Here is a 17,749-nt window from a genome sequence, read left to right on the forward strand (position 1 = left end):
AGGGAAGTCCTTGTCTTTCCAACATTTCTGCAGCACCGGCACACAGAGCCACAGCTGGGTTTTGTGTCTGAAAAATAAAGCAAGAGCATCTGGTGGAATGTCTGTGGAAAATGAGGGCATTGGACTCGGCTCCATGGAGCCAGCAGAGGCTGAGCACGGGATGGGACTCAGCCCTGGGGGTTTCACAGTGTGTTGTCCCACAGGTGGTCCTTCATGGCATGTTCAGACCATCTCCACGCCACCGTTCCTGGAGCTCCTGCTGCATTCTAAGTGACAGACACCCCCAGCAGGACAAACATCTCCAGGTGCCAAAGCAGCATCCAGACCCCCTTTCTGGTGTCTTCTCTCCAGGACTTGAATGCGACTTTTCCTCCCGCTCCCAGCCAGGAGGGCCCAGTGCCCTGCTCCCTTCCCAGGGAGCTGACTGGCCTGGGGAGAGGAAGGGAGAGTCCCAGGCATCTCATCAAGGCGGGGAAGTAACGTGGCTCAGTGTCTTTGTCCCAGTTTTACAGCTGGAAAAGCTGAAGCAGAGATGCTGGGTCCTGCCCAACCTGACCCCCATCCCCTCCGCTCCAGAGCCGAGCCCTGGTGGTGCTGGAGATCCCGGCTGCACCCTCCAGCCCAGGGCTGGCTCCAGGGAAGGCAGCCTCTGCCCTCACCTGTCCCTGTCACCAGCCAGAGCTGCTGGCCGGGCCCCTCCACCTGCACAGCCACTGTGGGCCAAGGGACTATTCAGAAAATTTTGGGAAAATACGTTTCTGCCATGGATTGGAGCAGCTCCTTTGGCTGGTGCTAACAGAATAAACAATGGATACTTGAAAATACTTGTTCCTCCATGGAGAGAGAGTCAAGATGAACTAGAGAGGATCCATGCTTGGGGAGAGTGGGGATGCAGGGAATGAGCAGCACAGCTCTTCTTGCACATGAAGCGCATGGACGTGCTTGGAGAGAGGAAAGAGGTGCCTGAGCTGGTCACAAATGCATCCAAGGGGCAGAGGGTCTGCCTGGCCATGGAGCTGGCTGTTTAGGGGTGAGATTGCAGCAGTAAGAGGTGGTGCCAGAGTCCCTGTTGAGCCAGGTTGGTGTGAAGTGTGTGTCCTGTCCTTCAGAGCCAGAGCCACACATCCCCAGAAGCACCCAGGGGGGGTTGGTGAGGACCATGGGGTGATCTACCCTCTGCTTCAGCAAAAGCCACTCTGGGAGCACCATTTTACCCAAAATCCCCTCATCCACCCAGTGTGGTGGAAGGAGGGACCCGGGGGTGGGCTTGGGGCCAGGCACTGGGCTTTTGGCAGTGGGTCCTGCTCTGCCTTTCATGTCCGTGGCAGTAATTAGTGCAGGGCTCCCCACACTGAGGCTCTAGGAATAGTTTCCGTATCAGATTCACCAATCTTGCTTTGAAGTTGTTTGGGATTATCTGTCATCATGTTTCCTTGTCAGCACATAAACAGGCTGTGATGGAGCTTTAACCCGCTGGGTACTGCCTGTCCTGGGAAGGCTGCAGGAAACTGGGCATAAACTCTGGGCTCCATATAAACTCCTTCCCAGGAAGCGCGAGCGCGGCTGCGGGAGCTGCAGCACTGCCTCGGCTGGAACTGCGAGAAGGGGAAAATTCTGTGTCAGAATAATCAAAAATAATTAAAATGCTGTTTCACTGAGCTGCTGCTTTTGGAGTTTGGCATGGTCAAGGCACGGTCACCCTAAACAACCCACCAGGATTGTTGGTGTGTCCACCACACAGGACGTCCCTGCCTTTATGGGGGTTTTAAGGAGCATCTTCATGCTTTGCATCTGGGGCAGCTGAAAACTGATCCCACATCTCTTGGCTCCTTCACAGCCAGGCCTGGCAGCCCACGGGGACAATCCCAGTGCCACCCCAGCGCTGCCATCCCTGCTTCCCACTGCAGCAGGCAGGGCAGCATCCCAGCTGTGTCCACGTTCTGCGTGTTTTGGGAGGGCGAGCGCCCGTCTCACACGCTCACATCCTGTTTTCCAGGCAAAGCTCCTGGGAGCGAATGCGTGGATAATGATGAAAGAGGGAGAGTGTACCCGGGGTACCCAGGGTCACAGCCTGCTGCTGGCTGCCAGCACAGCCAGGGCTGAGGTCACTCCGTGGGCTGTTTATTAGCCTGTTCCCACAGTGTTTTTGCCCTGCGGATACGTAGGTTTGGTGGAGGGAGCCGTGGTGCCCTCTGGATGGGGCCAGGCAGGGCTGGTGGGATGTCTTCTCCTTGCTTCCCACCAGAGAGGGGATGGAGGGAGGGATCTGGGCCCTGCCCCACACAGGCAGCCCCGCAGCTGATCCCTGCCCTGGGGCTGCAGCTCTTCCCGAGGCTGTGGCAGCGTTGTGAGAATCAGGGAAAGGGGCATCCAGCTCCTGAAACCCAGCCAGTGTCAAAGGCTACACTAAAGCAATCTCAGGTCCTTCTCCTGCCCCCCAAATCCCTGTGCAATTAAATTTTCAGATTAAAAAAAAATAAAATCGTAATGAAGCTGCTTTCTTTCCCATGTTGCTGCAGGGACAGCAAAGCCTGCAAGGAGTTATTCTCCATTTCCAACATTTTCCAAACACCCCACAGCAGGGGTTCATTCCCAGTATTTCCCAGCACCCTCTGGCTGCAGGAACCCGGAGAAGTGAGAATCCTCACCAGGACCTGCAGAGGCTTTACAGACATTTGCACTAGCCTTTCTCCATCGTTGCTGGTTTTCCTGTGCCTATTGCTAAAGAAAAACAGGGCAGGGGGGAAGGAGGGAGAAGTTTGCAATAACATCAGTGGGGATTTCACAAAAAGTGTGGAAACTGTCGTGAAAAAACCTCAGCAACAAAAACAACATCTGAGAGTAGCTGTGCTTTCAGGCAGAGGCTTCTGAGAAAGAGAGGAGCATCCCAGCTCCCAGGAGCCTCACTTGGGGCCCTTTGCTCTCCCTGCTCCATTTTCCACCCCTGCAGACATTTCTGCTGGGCTTTTCCCTCTGCAGGCAGCTGGAGACCCCCAGCCCTGGGGCACAGGAGAGCCCCTGCACCCCTCGATCCGTGGCAGAGCTTGTGCAAGGTGGCAGGTGTGTGCCTGTGCCACGCGGGCTCTCGGGGCCATCCCTGACTCTGCCAAATTTCCTCTGCAAGAGCATGATCCAAGTGGCACATCCCAGGGGTGCATTTCAGGGTGCTGAGCACCCCCAGCAAGTGCCAGCCCTGATCGGTGCCCAGGGGATGGGACGCCAGGGTCCCATGCTGGGGGGACAGGGACACTGAGGGTCCTGCCCAGTCCTGACAAGGGGTTTCCATCCCCTCCCGGAATGTGGGGAGGGTGGAGGAGAGCTTCCCACGAGCAGGATGGGTTTGTTTACTGGGGGCAACTTTTATCTGCAGAAGCAGCCCCGGGGCGGGCAGAGTGGATTTTATCACCACCGGCCATCGGAGGGGAATGTAAACACGGATGGGGCGGAAATGCCGCAGCACAGGGACATCCTCACTGGGGGGTCGCTGCAGTGGGACCCCCCCACCAGCACCCCGTCCTGCGTGGGGTGTGTTCTCCCAGCTGTGGCAGAGCTGGGACGCAGTGTCGGGCAGGAGAGGAGCTGGCAGGGGATCCACGCAGAGGGGGAGGTGACGGAGGGGGCGAGACGATCGCTGCCAGCCCCCCTGCCCACCCTGCAGGAGTTTATTCTCCCCTGGGTTTATTTTCTTCCTGTCTCCAGCCATCCCTCCGGTCATCAGCAGCCCGGGCAGTATTGGTGGAAGTGCCACTGGTGATGGGCTGGGCAGGAACTGCCCCTCACTGCCCGTCCCCAGGGGCTGCTCTCACGCCAAGGGCCGTGGGGAAGGGGCTTCTCCCCCCAGCCACCCTGCCTGCAATGCAAACTTCAATTTTTCATGTCTTATAAAACAAGTTTCCCTCCCTGGAGCATGCCAGGGGAGCAGGTTTTTCTGCAAGTGGTTTAATCCAGGTCAGTCACAGTGTCACCACAACTGCTGGTGCCCAGGTGAAGGGACAGACATGGTCTGCTCCTGATTTAGAGGGGGATAAGGTGATAACTGTGTGTGACACGAGGATGAGGAAGGGCCTTCCAGCCCTGACAGTTGCCCTGGGAAGGGGCAGATAAACAGAGATGAACATGCGGGTGCTGGTGGTGTGGGCAGGTGAACACCAGGCTCCCATGTCCCTTCCCTACCTGCTGTCACAGAGCTGGCAGAGGGGTCATCTCACAATGTCCCTGCCCAGGAGCATCCCTGGTCCCCCGTGTGCTGCCAGTAGCACTGAGGGATCCCTGTGTCCCCCTCGACCTCTTTTCTCCATGGCTGTGGGTGCCACCCCTGTGCAGAGGACTGCAGAGAAGTGCCAGATTTGCAGCACAGGGGTCCTATCCCCCCCGGGAACATCACTAACAGCTTGCCCAGGGGTGGCAGTTCCCTGGGTCCAGGTGGTTTCCCCTTTCTTCTTGCTTTTTTTTTTAATCTCGAGCCTGTGTGGGAAATGGGAGACATGGGTGGGGAGGAAAGGCCATTGTTAGGGCTGTGCATCCCGGGGCGGGTGGTGGGTGCCAGCTGGTTTCTGAGGAGGTCTCTGCAGCTGTGGAGATGGTGCCAGGGGTGTTGGGAAGGACATTGCTGCCAGCCCAGGAGAGGAGCCTGTCCTCTGTCATGGTCTGGAACTCTGCAGGGCTCAGCAAAGGCAGCGAGAGCTGAGCATCCACATCCTGGGACTGTCTGGCTCTGCCACAGCCTTTGGGGGTCTCTGAGTGCCCCAAGTGCAGAGCAGGACCCCCCAGGGACATACCTGCAGGTCTCACAGTGCAGAAAAGGGTCAGGTGACATTTTTTGGATTTTGAGCACCCTGGAGTGCTCCCCACACTTGCCCTTGGAGCCAGTCCCACACCCTGACCTGGGGGTCCCTCAGGCTGCAGGGACCCACACCCCAATGAAGGGGGGTCTGGTACCCTCCCACTCCACCCCAACCAGGATGTTGCCTTAGACCCTGACTTCCCCCCAGCTCCTTGACCCCGTAATGGTCCATTCTCTGGGAGGAGGAGGAGGAAATGGCACTGGACCTTGTTACTGGGTGGCAGGACGCCTGGCTGGGCTGGGGGTCACAGCTGATGTCATTTGCATGGCCGGATGTGTCATTGTCCTGCCCCAGCCCCTCTGATCGATTCAGCAGCTGCACGGGGACAGGGCTGCCTGTCTGGCACCACAGCCTACCGGGGGTCCTGGGGGCCTTCGGGGGGCACAGCAGCCTGCTCAGGGGTCCCAGAGGTCCTGGGGGGGGTACCACAGACTGTTCGGGGGTCTCAGGGGTCTTTGAGGAGCACTGCAGCCTGCACAGGGGTCCCAGGGCTCCTTGGGGGGTACAGCAGCCTGCTCAGGGGCCCCAGGGGTCCTTGGGGGGCACACCAGCCTGTTCGGAGGCCCCGGGGGTCCTCCTGGGGTCCCCCAGCCTGCCGGGGCTCTGCCCCTTACCCGGGCGTGTCGCCCTCTGGCGGACACGGGGCGGAACTGCCGGGACTCATCGCACTAGTGGGCAGGGTGGTCGTGAGGGGGGGCGGACTCTGCGCCTTCCCAGGGCGTGTCTCCCTCTGGCGGACACGGGGAGGAACTGCAGGCACCAGAGGGGAGGTGGGGAGGGGGGAGCGGGCTCCCCCTCTTCCCCGGGCGTGTCTCCCTCTGGCGGACACGGCCGGAACTGCAGGCGCTTGCGGGCAGGGCGGTGGTGACGGGGGGAGCGGGCTCTGCGCCCCGGGACGCTCAGGCTTCGTGCCGGCAGCTCTTCGGGTGCTGTGTCCCCGCCCCGGCCCCTCTGGTGTTTGGTCCCGGCGCCCCCCGGAGGTGGCAGAGCCATTTGGGATGGGGGCGGGCAGACATCTGTCCCCGCAGGCTGCACCCTGGGACCACCCGGGACCCGCCAGCGCGGCCACCGCGGCTGCACCCCCTGCCGGGGTCACCGAGGGGGGGGCTGAGTGCCCCGGAAGAAGGGGGCTGGGGGCACAGCAGGTGGTGCTGAGGGTGGGGGGCATAGGGGGTGGGTACCCCGCGGTAAGGGAGTGAGGGGACAGGGGGGGACAGCGGGTGGGTGGGTGGTCCGAAGGGGGGCCGGGAGGGGTGGGGTGCACTAGGACCCTCGGAGCTTGGGGACCCGCCCCGCCCCTGTCCCACCCCACCATAGCCACGCCCCCTGCCCCAAGCCCCGCCCACCGCCCCGCCTAGACCCCGCCCCCTCCTGCCCCACATGCTTTATTATGCATAAACTCCACCCCTTGCCCTCACCCTCCCATGCCCCGCCTCCCTAATTAATACCCCCACCCTCGCTCCGCCCCTGCTCCACCCCCCTCATTAACTAAGCCCCGCCCCTACCTGCTGTTCCTTAATCAGTTCCCCCCATCGCTCTCTCCCCGCCCCTTCCTAATGATGAATCCCCACCTTCTCCCCGCCCCTGCCCCGCCTTCCTCATTATTATTCCTTCCTCTCCTCATTATTATTCCCCGGGCCCGCCCCCTCCCTGCCCAGGCCCCGCCCCCAGCGGGGAAGGGGCGTGTCCCGCGGCGGAAGGGGCGCGGGGCGGGCGGGCGGCGGGTCCCGGTGCGGGCGCCATGTCGGGCCGCTGCTGCCAGGGCCAGACCCCGAGCCGCGACATCCCGGGCCCCGGCAAGCGCCTCGCCCTGCCCGACGGAGCCCCGCTGCCGCCCGGGGACTACAGCACCACCCCGGGGGGCACCGTCTTCGGGACCACGCCGGGCGGTGAGAGCGGGGGGGCGGGGGGGGTCTCCCGGTGGGAGCCCCCCCGGGGGCGGCCCCGGGTGTGCGGTGGGAGCCGGGCGGGCCCTGGTCCGGGAGGCTGTTGTCTCGGGGGGTGTGAGGGGCGTCGGGGGCTCCTGTCCCGGGGGCTGCGGATAAGGGGAGGGGGCTCCGCGTGGAGCCGTGTGGGGGCCCGGGGGGGTCAGCCCGGGTAGTGTGTGGGGGGGTTTCCGCTCGGGGCGGGGGGTGCGTGGCTGTGGGGGTCTCGTTCTGCGGGGTTTCGGGGTGAGGAGGCCCCCCCGGTCGGGGCGCAGCGGGGGGTGATGTTGCATCAGAGGGAGCGGGGAGCCCGGGGCGGCGGGGGGTCCCCTGCCCGGGCGGGGTCTGGCTTGGCAGGGAGTTCGGTCCCTGCGGGGTGAGGGGGCACAACGGGGGGTTCCACCTTCGGGGGTGCCCAGGGGGCCGGGGCAGCCGAGCAGCCCCCCCGGGGGCTGCTGTTTGGGCTCCTGGGCAGCCTGGCTGGCAGCAAACCCGTCCTCCTCCCCTTTGGGTTACTTATTAATGCTGATCTCTAACGCCGGACGTTTCCTCTGGCACGAAACAGACCCCGAGGCCTCTCTCGCTGCTCGCGGGTCGCTCCCCCTTCCGCGGCCGCAGCAGCGCGGGGCAGCGGGCTGGTCCCCTGTCCCTGCTGCGGGAGCTGAGCTGAGTGAGGCTGCCGGGGCTGGGCTCCTCTGCGGGTCTGATCCTCAAATAATGACAATGAACCGGGGGTTTGGCTGTACTTGCTGCCTGCCCAGCGCGGGGGCTGCAGCCCGTGTGCACAGTGAGGAGCTCCTGGGGCTCATCCCTCCGAAGGGCTTTGTCTCCACGCTCCTTGCTGGAACGTCTGTTTATTTTGAGCAGTTTGGCTTTCGAGAGAAGCTGCTGCAGTTCCAGGGGGTGACACTGGGCACCTCATCCCTGTGTGTCCAGCCAGGCAGCTGCTCCTGCTGCTTGGTGGCTGGAGATCATTTTTTCCGTGTATCCTAAGAGTTCCTCCCCTCGTGCTGCTCCATAAAGGATCAGTGTGAGCAGCAGGAATGATGAAACTGGACTTGAAGTGCAGCCAAAAGAAGAAACCAAACGGGGAGGGTGTTTTGCTCGTCCCTCAGGCCTGCCAGCTTCTTCACAATATCTCAGGGGTTAAAATTGGGAGGGAAGGGGGAAGCTGGCTTTGCTGACTCACTTGTTTTTTTGTGTTGGTGCAGAAAAGCCTGGGTGGGGAGCTGGAGTTCTGGTGGTTTTGCCATATGTTCCCTCTTCTCTGAAAGCAGGGAAGAACTGAAGTGCTTCATTAACACTTGCAGTGATTAAGCCTTGGAAAAGCAGGAGAATGGGAATGACTTTCTCAGCAATATCCATGTGCTCTGAGCAGCAGAGCAGGGATGCACAATGAACACTGTGCAGCCTAGTGAGCTTTCCAGGATGATCATCTGTTTGTGTCTGCCAGGGAGTTAATGGGTGTCTAGAGAAGCACAAAGGATGTTTATCATTGGGGTGTGCACACGTGGCAGCACCCTCAGTGCTGCTGTGACCCTGTGCTGCTCCCCACTGTCCCCAGCCTGGGTGGGGACAGCCTGTGCTGCCACAGCCCAGCTGCCAGCCCTGGCTCCTCACCTCCAGGTGCTGGATCCGGGTGCTAAAGGGAGGAATGGCTTAAAATTCCTGCAGGACTCAGAGGGGAGTGTTAACCTTGGGCTGTTGGTCTGTGCTTGTGGGCACCATTGCAAAGAATTCCCTTTCCTCTGGAGTCTGGAGGAGTTCTCATGCAAACAGTTACTCATTTGCTTTACTCCTCTGCATGGTGAGCCCTGAGGGCTGCAGAGATAAATAATGGTGTGTTTCAGGAGCACTTATTTTAGGTCCTTTTGTTCAAAGTGTTCCACGTTTTTAGCCCCCTGAAGAAAGCCTGAGGTTTCCTGCAGAACAGTAGGTGAAAGCTGAAGAATCAGGAGAAAGGAGCAAATCATGTTTGTCATGGAAAACCTCTGACTAATTTTGGAGAGGAATTGGGACTGTAATCCCTGAGGTGCCCCCCCACCTTTGGCTGTGGGCAGCCCTGGGGATGTGAGTGATGGGAAGAGGGCTGGATGCCAGAGCTGGGAGCCCAGGGCAGGCACTTCTGGCTCAGCCTTTTTGTTGACACCTTTGCTCTGCTCTGGCTCTGCTGCTTGTGGTCACAGACATGAGGTTTTCCTCCTAAGATTTCTCACAGCTCGCCCTGCTGAGGGGAGGCTCTTTGGCAGGTCACTTTGGGGTCTCCAGAAGTGAAGTGAAATCCTAGAATGGAGTTTGGATAAAAGGGCCTGTGGAAGGAGGGCACAGTCAGGTCTTGGGATGCTCTAAGCTCTGCCCACCATGGGGCTGACTACATGGGATCTGGGCCTTGTTTGGTGCCAGCAGCCTGAGAGAAGGGCTGGATCTTCCTTTTTCAGCTGCTCTCACAGGGCTCTGGACTCTGTGATCCCCTCAGGAAGGGGTGGCAGGATGCAGTGCCCTGTTCCCTGCCAGCACAGGCAGTACCTGTTTGCCTTGCAGCAGGGGCAAAAGCAAACAGAGCCAAGGAGCTGGGAGGAGCCTGTGGAGCTGGTGTGACCTCTTCAGCACAGGCTGTTCCCAGCACTCCCTTTGTGCCTGTCCTGGCTCCTGGCCTGCTCACTAAGGGCATGTCTTCAGGTGAAGCAGCAGGTTTTGGGGAGCCCTGCCAGCTCTCCTGAGCTGAGTAGCACATGGAGGTGCTGGTGCTGACACAGGGACCTGCCCTGGTGTCACTGGCTCTTCCAGTGGGCTTGGGATGGCTCTTGGAGCAGCTCATGGTGCCTGTGCTCCACTGGGGAACAGGAGAGGAACAAGGTGTGGTACTGGATGCTGCTTCATCCTGAGGAAAATGAACAAACTGAGGCAAATTCCCATCTGGACTTTCCAAGCTGCTCAGTGAGGGGCTCGGGTGGTGAAGCTGTGGTGGAACCAGGGCATTGGGGCACAGAGCAGCTCCTGTGGGGTGTAGTCTTTCCTTCTTGAAACAGGAGGAGACCTGCTGTGGGCTCAGCTGGTTGGAAGGAGCCATTTATGGCCTGGGGCTGAGTCCTGCTCCAGGCATGTGACTGCCAGAGGAGCTGGAACAGGCCTGGAAGCTCTTGCCTGTCCCAGCTGTGCTCCCAGTACTTGGTACAGGAGCTGCACTTCCAGGAAGGCCCATCCTTGCCTCCGAAGCTCCCAGGAATTTAACACTTAACTATCAGACTAGTTGCCTGCCTGCTGCAGTCCAGCTGCCAGAGCACAGCTCTGGATCAGGTCAGATCTCCCCTTGGATCCAGTGAAACAGCTCAAATTCAAAATACTGTAGTGAAAAGGTTTCCAGTGCTTTGGGAACTCGTTAGCAGGAACATGAAGCATGATATCCAGCTACACAGGTTTATAGCCATGCTTTAAAACTGAATCTAATGTTCCAGGACAGATGTCAACAGGAGCTTGTTCCCTGCCTGTGTGCAGTTTTATTTAACACTTTTCAGGGAGTGCACAAGAAGAAGTTTCCTTTCTCAGGAGCAGAGCAGTGAGGGTCTGATCCAGGAGGAGGTTTCTCTCCTCTTGGGTAAAGAACAAACTGTTCTTCAGTGTTTCTGTGTTAAGTATGCAGCCAGTTGGAGGGATCCCTTTTCTATGTGTGGTTTTTGAGCTCATTCCAACACAATTCCTTTCTAAGCAGCAGGCTGTTCAGTCCAGTGGTATTCCTAGAAATCCATGCCTGGAGAGCTGGCTGTGTTGGGGCAGGGGCCAGGCTGTGCTCTGGTTAACCATTAAATCAGGCACCAGCAGTGCCCTGTGTTTGAGCCTCCCGGAGGGTGTGTGCCCGTGCCTGCTGCCACAGCAGATCCCTCTGCAGCAGTTCCTGCTGGGTGAGGTTCAGTGGCACAGGGAGGTGCTGCCACATCCTGTTACCTGAGGTGCCTGCATCAGCTCTCGGCCCCGGGCAGCTTGGAAAAGCTTGTTTATGTGCAGGAGTTAAATTCAATTTACAGTTTCCTCTGGGTGCTCTTGTGACCCTGAGTCAGGTGGAAGGGGCTGGGTGTGCTTGCAGACAGGATCCAGCTGGGTCTGGGGTCCCTGTGCAGCAGGCTGGTGGCTGCAGCTGTTTTGGGGACTGGATGGACCTTTTTTAGGCAAATACAGCGATAAATGGTGTCTTGTGAGGTAGCACCAAATGAGTCAGTGCTAAATAACAGGAGCGTGTCAGATATGCCTCCTGTTTTGTTATCCAGCTCTGAAGGTCGCCCAGCACCAAAACACTAACCCAGTGTCCTTGTCCCCCCCAGGAACCAGGATCATTTATGACCGCAAGTTTCTCATGGAATGCCGCAATTCTCCGGTTGCCAAAACCCCTCCCTCGGACCTCCCGGACATTCCAGGTGTTACCAGCCCACATGTGGAGGAGCTGAAGATTGAGAACAACCACATCCCAAACTGTGATGAGAAAGTGAGCACAGGTGAGTGTATGAAAAACCAGCTCCTGGAAACCCCAACCTCAGCTGCGCTGGGCCAGGAGACCCCTGGGATCCGTGGCCAACACACTGGGAGCCTCTTGCAAAATCCAAGTCCTGTTTAGTGTTGTGAGGGAGTTAGGGTCTCATGGTGACTGGGTTCTGTTGTGGTCCCCAGTTTTGTGACATTTTTCTATTGGTTAGATGTAATTTGTTATTAATTTAGCATTTGGGAGCCTGCGACTGGGTTAATGGTCCCGTGGGGAGGGAGCAGGTGCAGCTGGTGCTGGGTCCTGGGCCATCCTGCAGCTGCTCTGCATGTCTGAGGGATCAGGTTGCAGCTCAGGGCAGGGTTTGCTGGGGGGTTTCTGGTGCCAGCTGTAAATTCCTGCTGCCTTTTTGTGGCACTGAGGCTTCTGCTGTACATAAATTGCTGCACACATGGATTCTGTGCAGGATTCTATGCGTGGTTCTGGGCACACATAAATTGGGCTCCACTGATGAGGCAGGTGTCATCCTGCTTTGAATATATCACTTGTCCAGTGTCCAGTGCTGCCTTCAGGGGCTCAGCAGAAGCTTGCAGGGGTGGTCAAGGCAGAGGCCAGTCCATGGGAGAGCAGATCAGTGGCCACTTAGTGCACGTCAACACTTAATTACAGACACTGGCAGTAACTGTTGCTCTGCAGCAACAGTTTTGTTTCTTTTTTTAAAGTGAGATCACTTCCTGAAGCAACCTGAAAGTAGCCAGTGGAGTTTTTTATCTTCTCTCTAAAAATATAGGTCTGAATGCTCACTATCTGGCTTCCACACTCACTCTAAGCAAACTCTTCCCAGAGTCAATGATGCTCACTGCTTTTTATTCCCCACTTGTGACCTGAGGTGCTTCACTGGATTCCCTGGCTGTGTTGGATCCCAGCCCTGTCCTCAGGAAGGATCATTCCTGCCACCCTGTCACTCTGCCTGAGCTATGAAACATGCATCTGTGTAGAAGTTTATACCAGGGATTGTCATCAACATTATGCTTTACATTCCTTTTTTACAAGGAAATTCAGGGGTAAAAATACATTCAAGGGCATCTTCTCTACTGCTGTTCTTGTCTGTCTGTGAGGACAAGCCTCTCTGTGGGCAGAGCTTCCATTTTTCTTGTACAAGGTGGTTTTCATATCCAACTTGATGCCTGGGGGCAGTTTTTAAGTCCCAGCAGCCACATTTCTGAAGCAAAACTGACTTCTTTCTTCAGTAAAATATTTGGTATTTATAAAGAAGCTTTTAGGACTTACTTGTGGGTGTTTTTGTCCCTCTCAGCAGCTGAGGAAGAGCAGTTTGACATGGACATCTAAAGTACGTGCCCTGGGAGTGCTTATCCAGTGAAGAACCAGGACCTTGTCTTGAGGATTCCCACCAGCCAGGCTTAAAAGCAGCCCATGCCTTGAGTGCCTTCCTGCTTCCCGGGAAAGGCAGTTTCTTCCCTCCCTGGAGCCGGGGGTGTGTCCTGAGACACGGACCGAGCCTCAGCCTCCCCCGCGGGCACCGGCCCTGCTGACCAGGGGCCTGGGGGCGCCAGAGGGGACACTCTCAATGATTGGTTTTGTTTCCAGTTTTATGCTTTGGTTATAATCATTTTAATACTGTAAAAGTTACAGAAATGCAATACGAGGGAGAAATAAAAATCATTTCGAGTCTCCTGGTATGGAGATGAATGCAATAAATGTGGCTTCTGTCCTTTTGTTCATTCCAGCAAGAAACTTCCAGCCTGTTTGCAGAAAGTTTTGCACTTTGTGTAGCCCCAGAGTGACACCCTGACTGGGGTGACAGTGGCCCAGGAGCCTCAAGCCCCCAGAGGGACATCTATCCATGTGTCCCACATGCAGCTCCTGCTGGAAGTTTCCAGCTCTGGGTCTGCTTCCAGACATGGCCAGAGCTGTGGGGGATGTTCCCAGCTGTCCCGAGGTCAGGGTGCAGGTGCTGCAGCTTTTTTAATCACCCTGGGGCCACAGGTGGAGGTGGCTGGAATTAGTTCAGAGGAGGCAGCAGGAGCTGAGAGCTGCAGAGGGTCCTGACCTGAGTTGCCTTCTCCTCCCTGCCAGGGAAAACCTGAGCTTCTGGGCTGCAATTCCTGCTTTGGCTGCAATTCCTGCTCCCCAGAGCCACGGATTCCTTCCAGCATGCAAGTGAGTTCTTGGCTATCGTATTTTCTGCTGCTTTTTTGATCCCTGCTGAAGCCCTTGTGCTGTTTTACACTTGTTCCTGCTTTCTGTGCCTTGGTGGGCAAAGATTTAAGGCTTCACATCGACTTTGGGAAGAGAGTAGGGGTTAACAGGGAGGTTGGAAGTGAGCCTGCCCTGTTCTGAGGGGGGAGTTTTCATCTGAAGAAAAGTAATTTTACTGTGGGAGTGTTCACCTTGGGCCCCCAGAGCTGAGTTCCTGGTCTCTGCAGTTCAGTGGAGCAGAGTCCTGCTTGTGACCACCATGCTGGGGCTGGAGGCACCCCCAAGAAGGAGGTTGCATATTAGGAGGTGACCTGAAAGGGAGCTGACCCTCCTAAAAGACAAAGAGTGTCTGTCCAATCCCCCTTGGTAGGTATCTGCATTTAAATATCTGCTAATTAAGCTCAATTGTGACATTATGATATGCAAGCCTTAAATAATGAGTAACTGAACAAAGCACTTGCTGCAGATAAACTCGCATTTTTTTAAGATAAGATTAAGTGTTTCTCTGAAACCTTAATGGGAACAAATCCAAATTTACTGCCCTCAGGTGTCAGTTGATCAGCCTTGCAGCTCCGTGTGTGAAGTTGTGTTATGGGGGGGGGGGGGGGTGTGTGTGTGTGCAGAGAGGAGCTGCTGGAGTGTCTGCAGCTGCTGCCGACTGGTTTTTCTTGCTCCATATTTTAGATCAAAAATGGGCTCTGTCAGATGGGGCTGCTGGGGCAGCAGCTTGGGTCCCCACGTCCTCAGAGCCCTCCTGCTCCAGGCACAGCACAGCAACCTCCAGCTTTGTTTTCTGTGGGAGGTGGCAGCAGATTTGTTTTTAAGAAAACTTCCCGTGTTGATGCTAATTTGCCCAAAGCTGGTTACTTTGGGGGGGCCCGGGGGAGACTGGAGAGGTGTTTGCCGTGATTAGGTCTGGGTGCTCAGCACTGGGGCTGCTTTTCCTGCTCTCCCCTGACCAAACTGGGGGGTTGTGGTGGAGTCTGGGCTGTGTGGATGGAGCCTGGGCAGTGGGTTTAGCTGGGAAAGGAGCTCGATGTGCTGCAGAAGGTAAAAAAAAAACACATCCTAAAACCTCTGGTGATCCTGGCTGACCCAGCCAGCACTGTGGTCCTGGCTCCCTGTCCCCCCACTATGGGGCCACCCCAAGCCACGGGTGGCACCTCCAGGTGCCCAGGGCTGGTTCCAGCCTCTCTGCTCTTTGTGCCATGAGGGTCTGACCCACATGGACAAGGGTCTCGTGGTGACAGGTTTCTATGTGGCTACAAAGCAACTGCCTGGCTCTTGTGGAGTGCCAGCTCTCCCCAGCAAGGCTTTTAAGTTCCTTTCCTTCCCACCCCCCTGCTAGAGGGTAACAAGTGTTTTAAGTGTTAAGTATTTTGTCCATGCTCAGCTTTGCATCAGTATCTGCGTGCTTATGTAGATCTGGGGGAGCATCAAAGCTCCAGGTGCCTGCGACAGGGATTCATGGCTGATAATCCAGAGGGAGGGAGAGCACCCTGTGAAGCACCCGGCCAGGTGCCAGGGGGTTCAGGAGGGTCAGGGCTCCTGGTGGAAGCCCCGGGGCCATGTGAACACCTGGCCTGGTGACGTGGCCCTCGTGTCCATTTGCTCCCGTGCAATTTGTCCCATGTTCAGGCCTTGAGCTCTTCCACCCGTGGTGTGTGGGACTCAGCATCCCCTGCTCAGTCCTTTGCATCCTCCTCCCTCCCCTGCACCCCCGGCCGGTGCCGCGTCCTTCACTGTCACCTTTTGGATCTGTCTCCTTCATGCTCCAGTTGTGCCTACATCATGGAAAGAGCAGCTTGGCTCTTCCCAGGCAGATCCCTGCTGGAGCAGGGTTTGTTCCTTGCCTGGCCCTTTCCCTCACAGCCCTGGGGCTGCTGGGGGGGCTGCCCGGCAGGGGGGAGCAGCGTGGGGGGCTGCCTGACACGGCTGGGATGCTCCGGGGAGGTCCGAGGGACAAGTGTTGGTTTTCTCATTGCATTTGCTGATCCTGCCCCTTTCTGTCTGGAGGGGGCAGGGCTGAGTGCCCGGGTCCTGATCCGTGTCCTGGTCGCCTGGCCCAGGTGGTGCCTCCACCGTTTGTGCAAACACCACCCTGGGCTGTGACGGGCCCTTTGGGCTGTTTGTTCTCTCTCTCTCCCCTCCTGTGTCCAAGGTAAACGGTGCCAACGTTCCCTGCCTTCCTGCTGTTCCTGGCACAGGTGGCTCTGGGTCGCTGTTTGGGGGGGAAGCTTGTGGGTCTGGCCCTGTGCACAGTGAGGGAAGCTGGGGGACAGGCAGGGGAGCAGCTCCTCATCCTCACCCCAGCCTGCCCCACACTCTGGCACTTCCCTGAGAACTTTACATCTGTAAAACCTCGGGCGCTTTTCCTGCCAGAAAAGCTTCCCAACACAGGGAAGGCTCCGTCCTTCCCATGCCAAGGTGTACAGGAGCTAAAGCCAGGCCAGCCTTTCCAAAGCAGGCACCCCAACATCCCTGACACTTTGGGAGGGCAGTGGGATGCTCCACGGCCCCAGCACTCCTGGGTGGGGGGCAGGGGCTCCTGCTCTGCAGCAAAACCCCCACTGAGGAACTGCAGCAAAAACTGGTCCCTTCTGCCTGGGCGAGGCTCCCAAGGAGGATCTGAGGGCAAGACCCGGGTCTGGCTGAACGTGCCAGCTGGACCATTCCCTGCCGGCGCTTCGGGAGCAGAGGGAAAACCTCCATGTCCCCTTCCCGCTGTCCCTCCACCCCCGCGGTGTCCCCGCCCCGGGATGCTGAGGGGTCCTGCTGCTGCTGCCTGCGGGGGGGGCTGCAGGGGACCCCCCGCGTTACTGCCCCGCGTGTCTGGGTCCCTCTGTCCCGCAGCCGATGTGGATTGGGGCAGGAGCAGGGGGCAGGGCTGGCTCTGGAGGGCTCGGCTCCCAGCCCAGCCCCTGCCCTGTGCCTGAGCCTGGCTGTGCAGCTTTATTGTCACCATCCCCACTTTGATGTTTTCCTTATGCCCTGGAATCTTCAGCCTTTATTTTTCCACCCGGCTGTCCCCAGGGAGCGGCCCCTGCCTCCCCCGTGCCCCACCACGACTTTTGAACCCGCTGCTGGATTTTCAAACAGGCTTGATGGAGGGGCAGAGATGGCAGAGATACAGATGGACACAGAGGGCTGGGGGGGGCGAGGGGGATCCTGGGATGGGGGAACAGGAGCTGGTGAGCATGGGGCAATGAAACCTTCTGGCTGTCACCTTCGCTGCTGGGGTGGCAGGGAGGGAGCAGCGCGGGGAGAGGCAGGAAAAAAAAATATGTAATTTTCTTTAATCAAGAACCCAGATCTCCAGATTTCTGCTCGCATCTGCCTCCTGCCAGGGCTGGCCCAGCTTCCCTGCCCGGCCTTGACAGCTCCTGCAAATGACCCTCTAATGACGGGCTGGTCCCAGTGTGAACCGCTGGTGAATATGTGAGCGGCCCAGGGGAGGGTCCGCGCCGAGGGGGGGAACCAGACGCGCTTTGTTTATCTGCCGGCTGGGATGTGGATTGGGGATAATCAGGCTGGCTGGGATGTGGAGTCGGGCCGGTGGTCCCAGGAGGGGAGGGCTGGGGGTGGCCGTGGTCCCGCTCCTCCCCTCTGCAGCGTGTACCCGGCAGCGGGTCCCCAGCGTCTGCCCTGTCCCCATCCAGGGCAGCTGGGACCCCGGGGGACCCCAAGCCCCGGCCAGAGCCACAACGGGGTGAGCTTGGCCAAACCTGGGGGCTCAACCTCATTGCCCCAGGGGGAGTGTCCTCTCCCAGGGCTGGCACGGTCCCCCCCGGGGCAGTTGAGACCCCAGGCACCCTCTGTGGCTGGAGCTCCCCTGCTGCAGCTCCCAGCCCTGTCACCCATGGGTGGGTGACCCAAAGAGCCACCTGCACGGGCTGGTGGATCCTTCTCGGAAAGCACAGCCCTTCCCTTATCTCCAAGGGGTAAATAAAGGCAGAAAATCCCCTTAGCCCCTTTCCTCAAAGGCTGCAGGTGCTTCCCCGCTTGCTCTTGGGCAACCTCCTGTCAGGGTGGGAACAGCTTTGTTATCTCACACTAACCTGCCCCCTCACAGAGCTGTGGAGCACCTTTTGTGCTGCTCAAGGGGAACTCCTTGCTCAAGCAAGGTACAGCAGCAGCCCCCCCTGCTCTGGGTGCTACCACCTGGCATTGCTGGTTTTGACAACAAGTCGTGGTAAAACTGGCAGCTCTGGGTGGAAAGGAGCTGGGAGCAGCCAGATCCTGGGCAGGGAGAGCCTCTGGGTGCAGCAGATGCCCAGAGAGATGGGGGG

At 58.2% G+C, this 17,749-nt stretch overlaps 1 protein-coding gene across 2 annotated transcripts; it reads left to right on the forward strand.

Annotated features, from left to right (window-relative positions):
- The first annotated feature begins 6,526 nt into the window (after nt 1–6,526).
- EIF4EBP1 (eukaryotic translation initiation factor 4E binding protein 1) lies at nt 6,527–12,959 on the forward strand. Of its 2 annotated transcripts, none has more exons than XM_051640878.1 (3): nt 6,527–6,733; nt 11,086–11,256; nt 12,556–12,959. In XM_051640878.1, exons 1-3 carry the CDS (start codon nt 6,586–6,588, stop codon nt 12,588–12,590), a joined length of 354 nt encoding a protein of 117 aa, XP_051496838.1. In that variant the 5' UTR covers nt 6,527–6,585; the 3' UTR covers nt 12,591–12,959. The 2 variants fall into 2 exon arrangements, with proteins under 2 accessions (XP_051496838.1, XP_051496839.1); XM_051640879.1 differs by having other exon boundaries at nt 6,529–6,733; nt 12,559–12,959.
- Nucleotides 12,960–17,749: the final 4,790 nt, after the last annotated feature.

This window comes from Apus apus, chromosome 26, assembly GCF_020740795.1.
Source record: "Apus apus isolate bApuApu2 chromosome 26, bApuApu2.pri.cur, whole genome shotgun sequence".
NCBI lineage: Eukaryota > Metazoa > Chordata > Aves > Apodiformes > Apodidae > Apus > Apus apus.

What these genes read in the sequence shown, in the direction of transcription:
- EIF4EBP1 (XM_051640878.1), top strand. Translation starts at nt 6,586, where the DNA reads ATGTCGGGCCGCTGCTGCCAGGGCCAGACCCCGAGCCGCGACATCCCG. An exon ending in CTTCGGGACCACGCCGGGCG is followed by an intron (nt 6,734 to 11,085) that starts GTGAGAGCGGGG and finishes TGTCCCCCCCAG; the next exon opens with GAACCAGGATCATTTATGAC. An exon ending in TGATGAGAAAGTGAGCACAG is followed by an intron (nt 11,257 to 12,555) that starts GTGAGTGTATGA and finishes TGTCCCTCTCAG; the next exon opens with CAGCTGAGGAAGAGCAGTTT.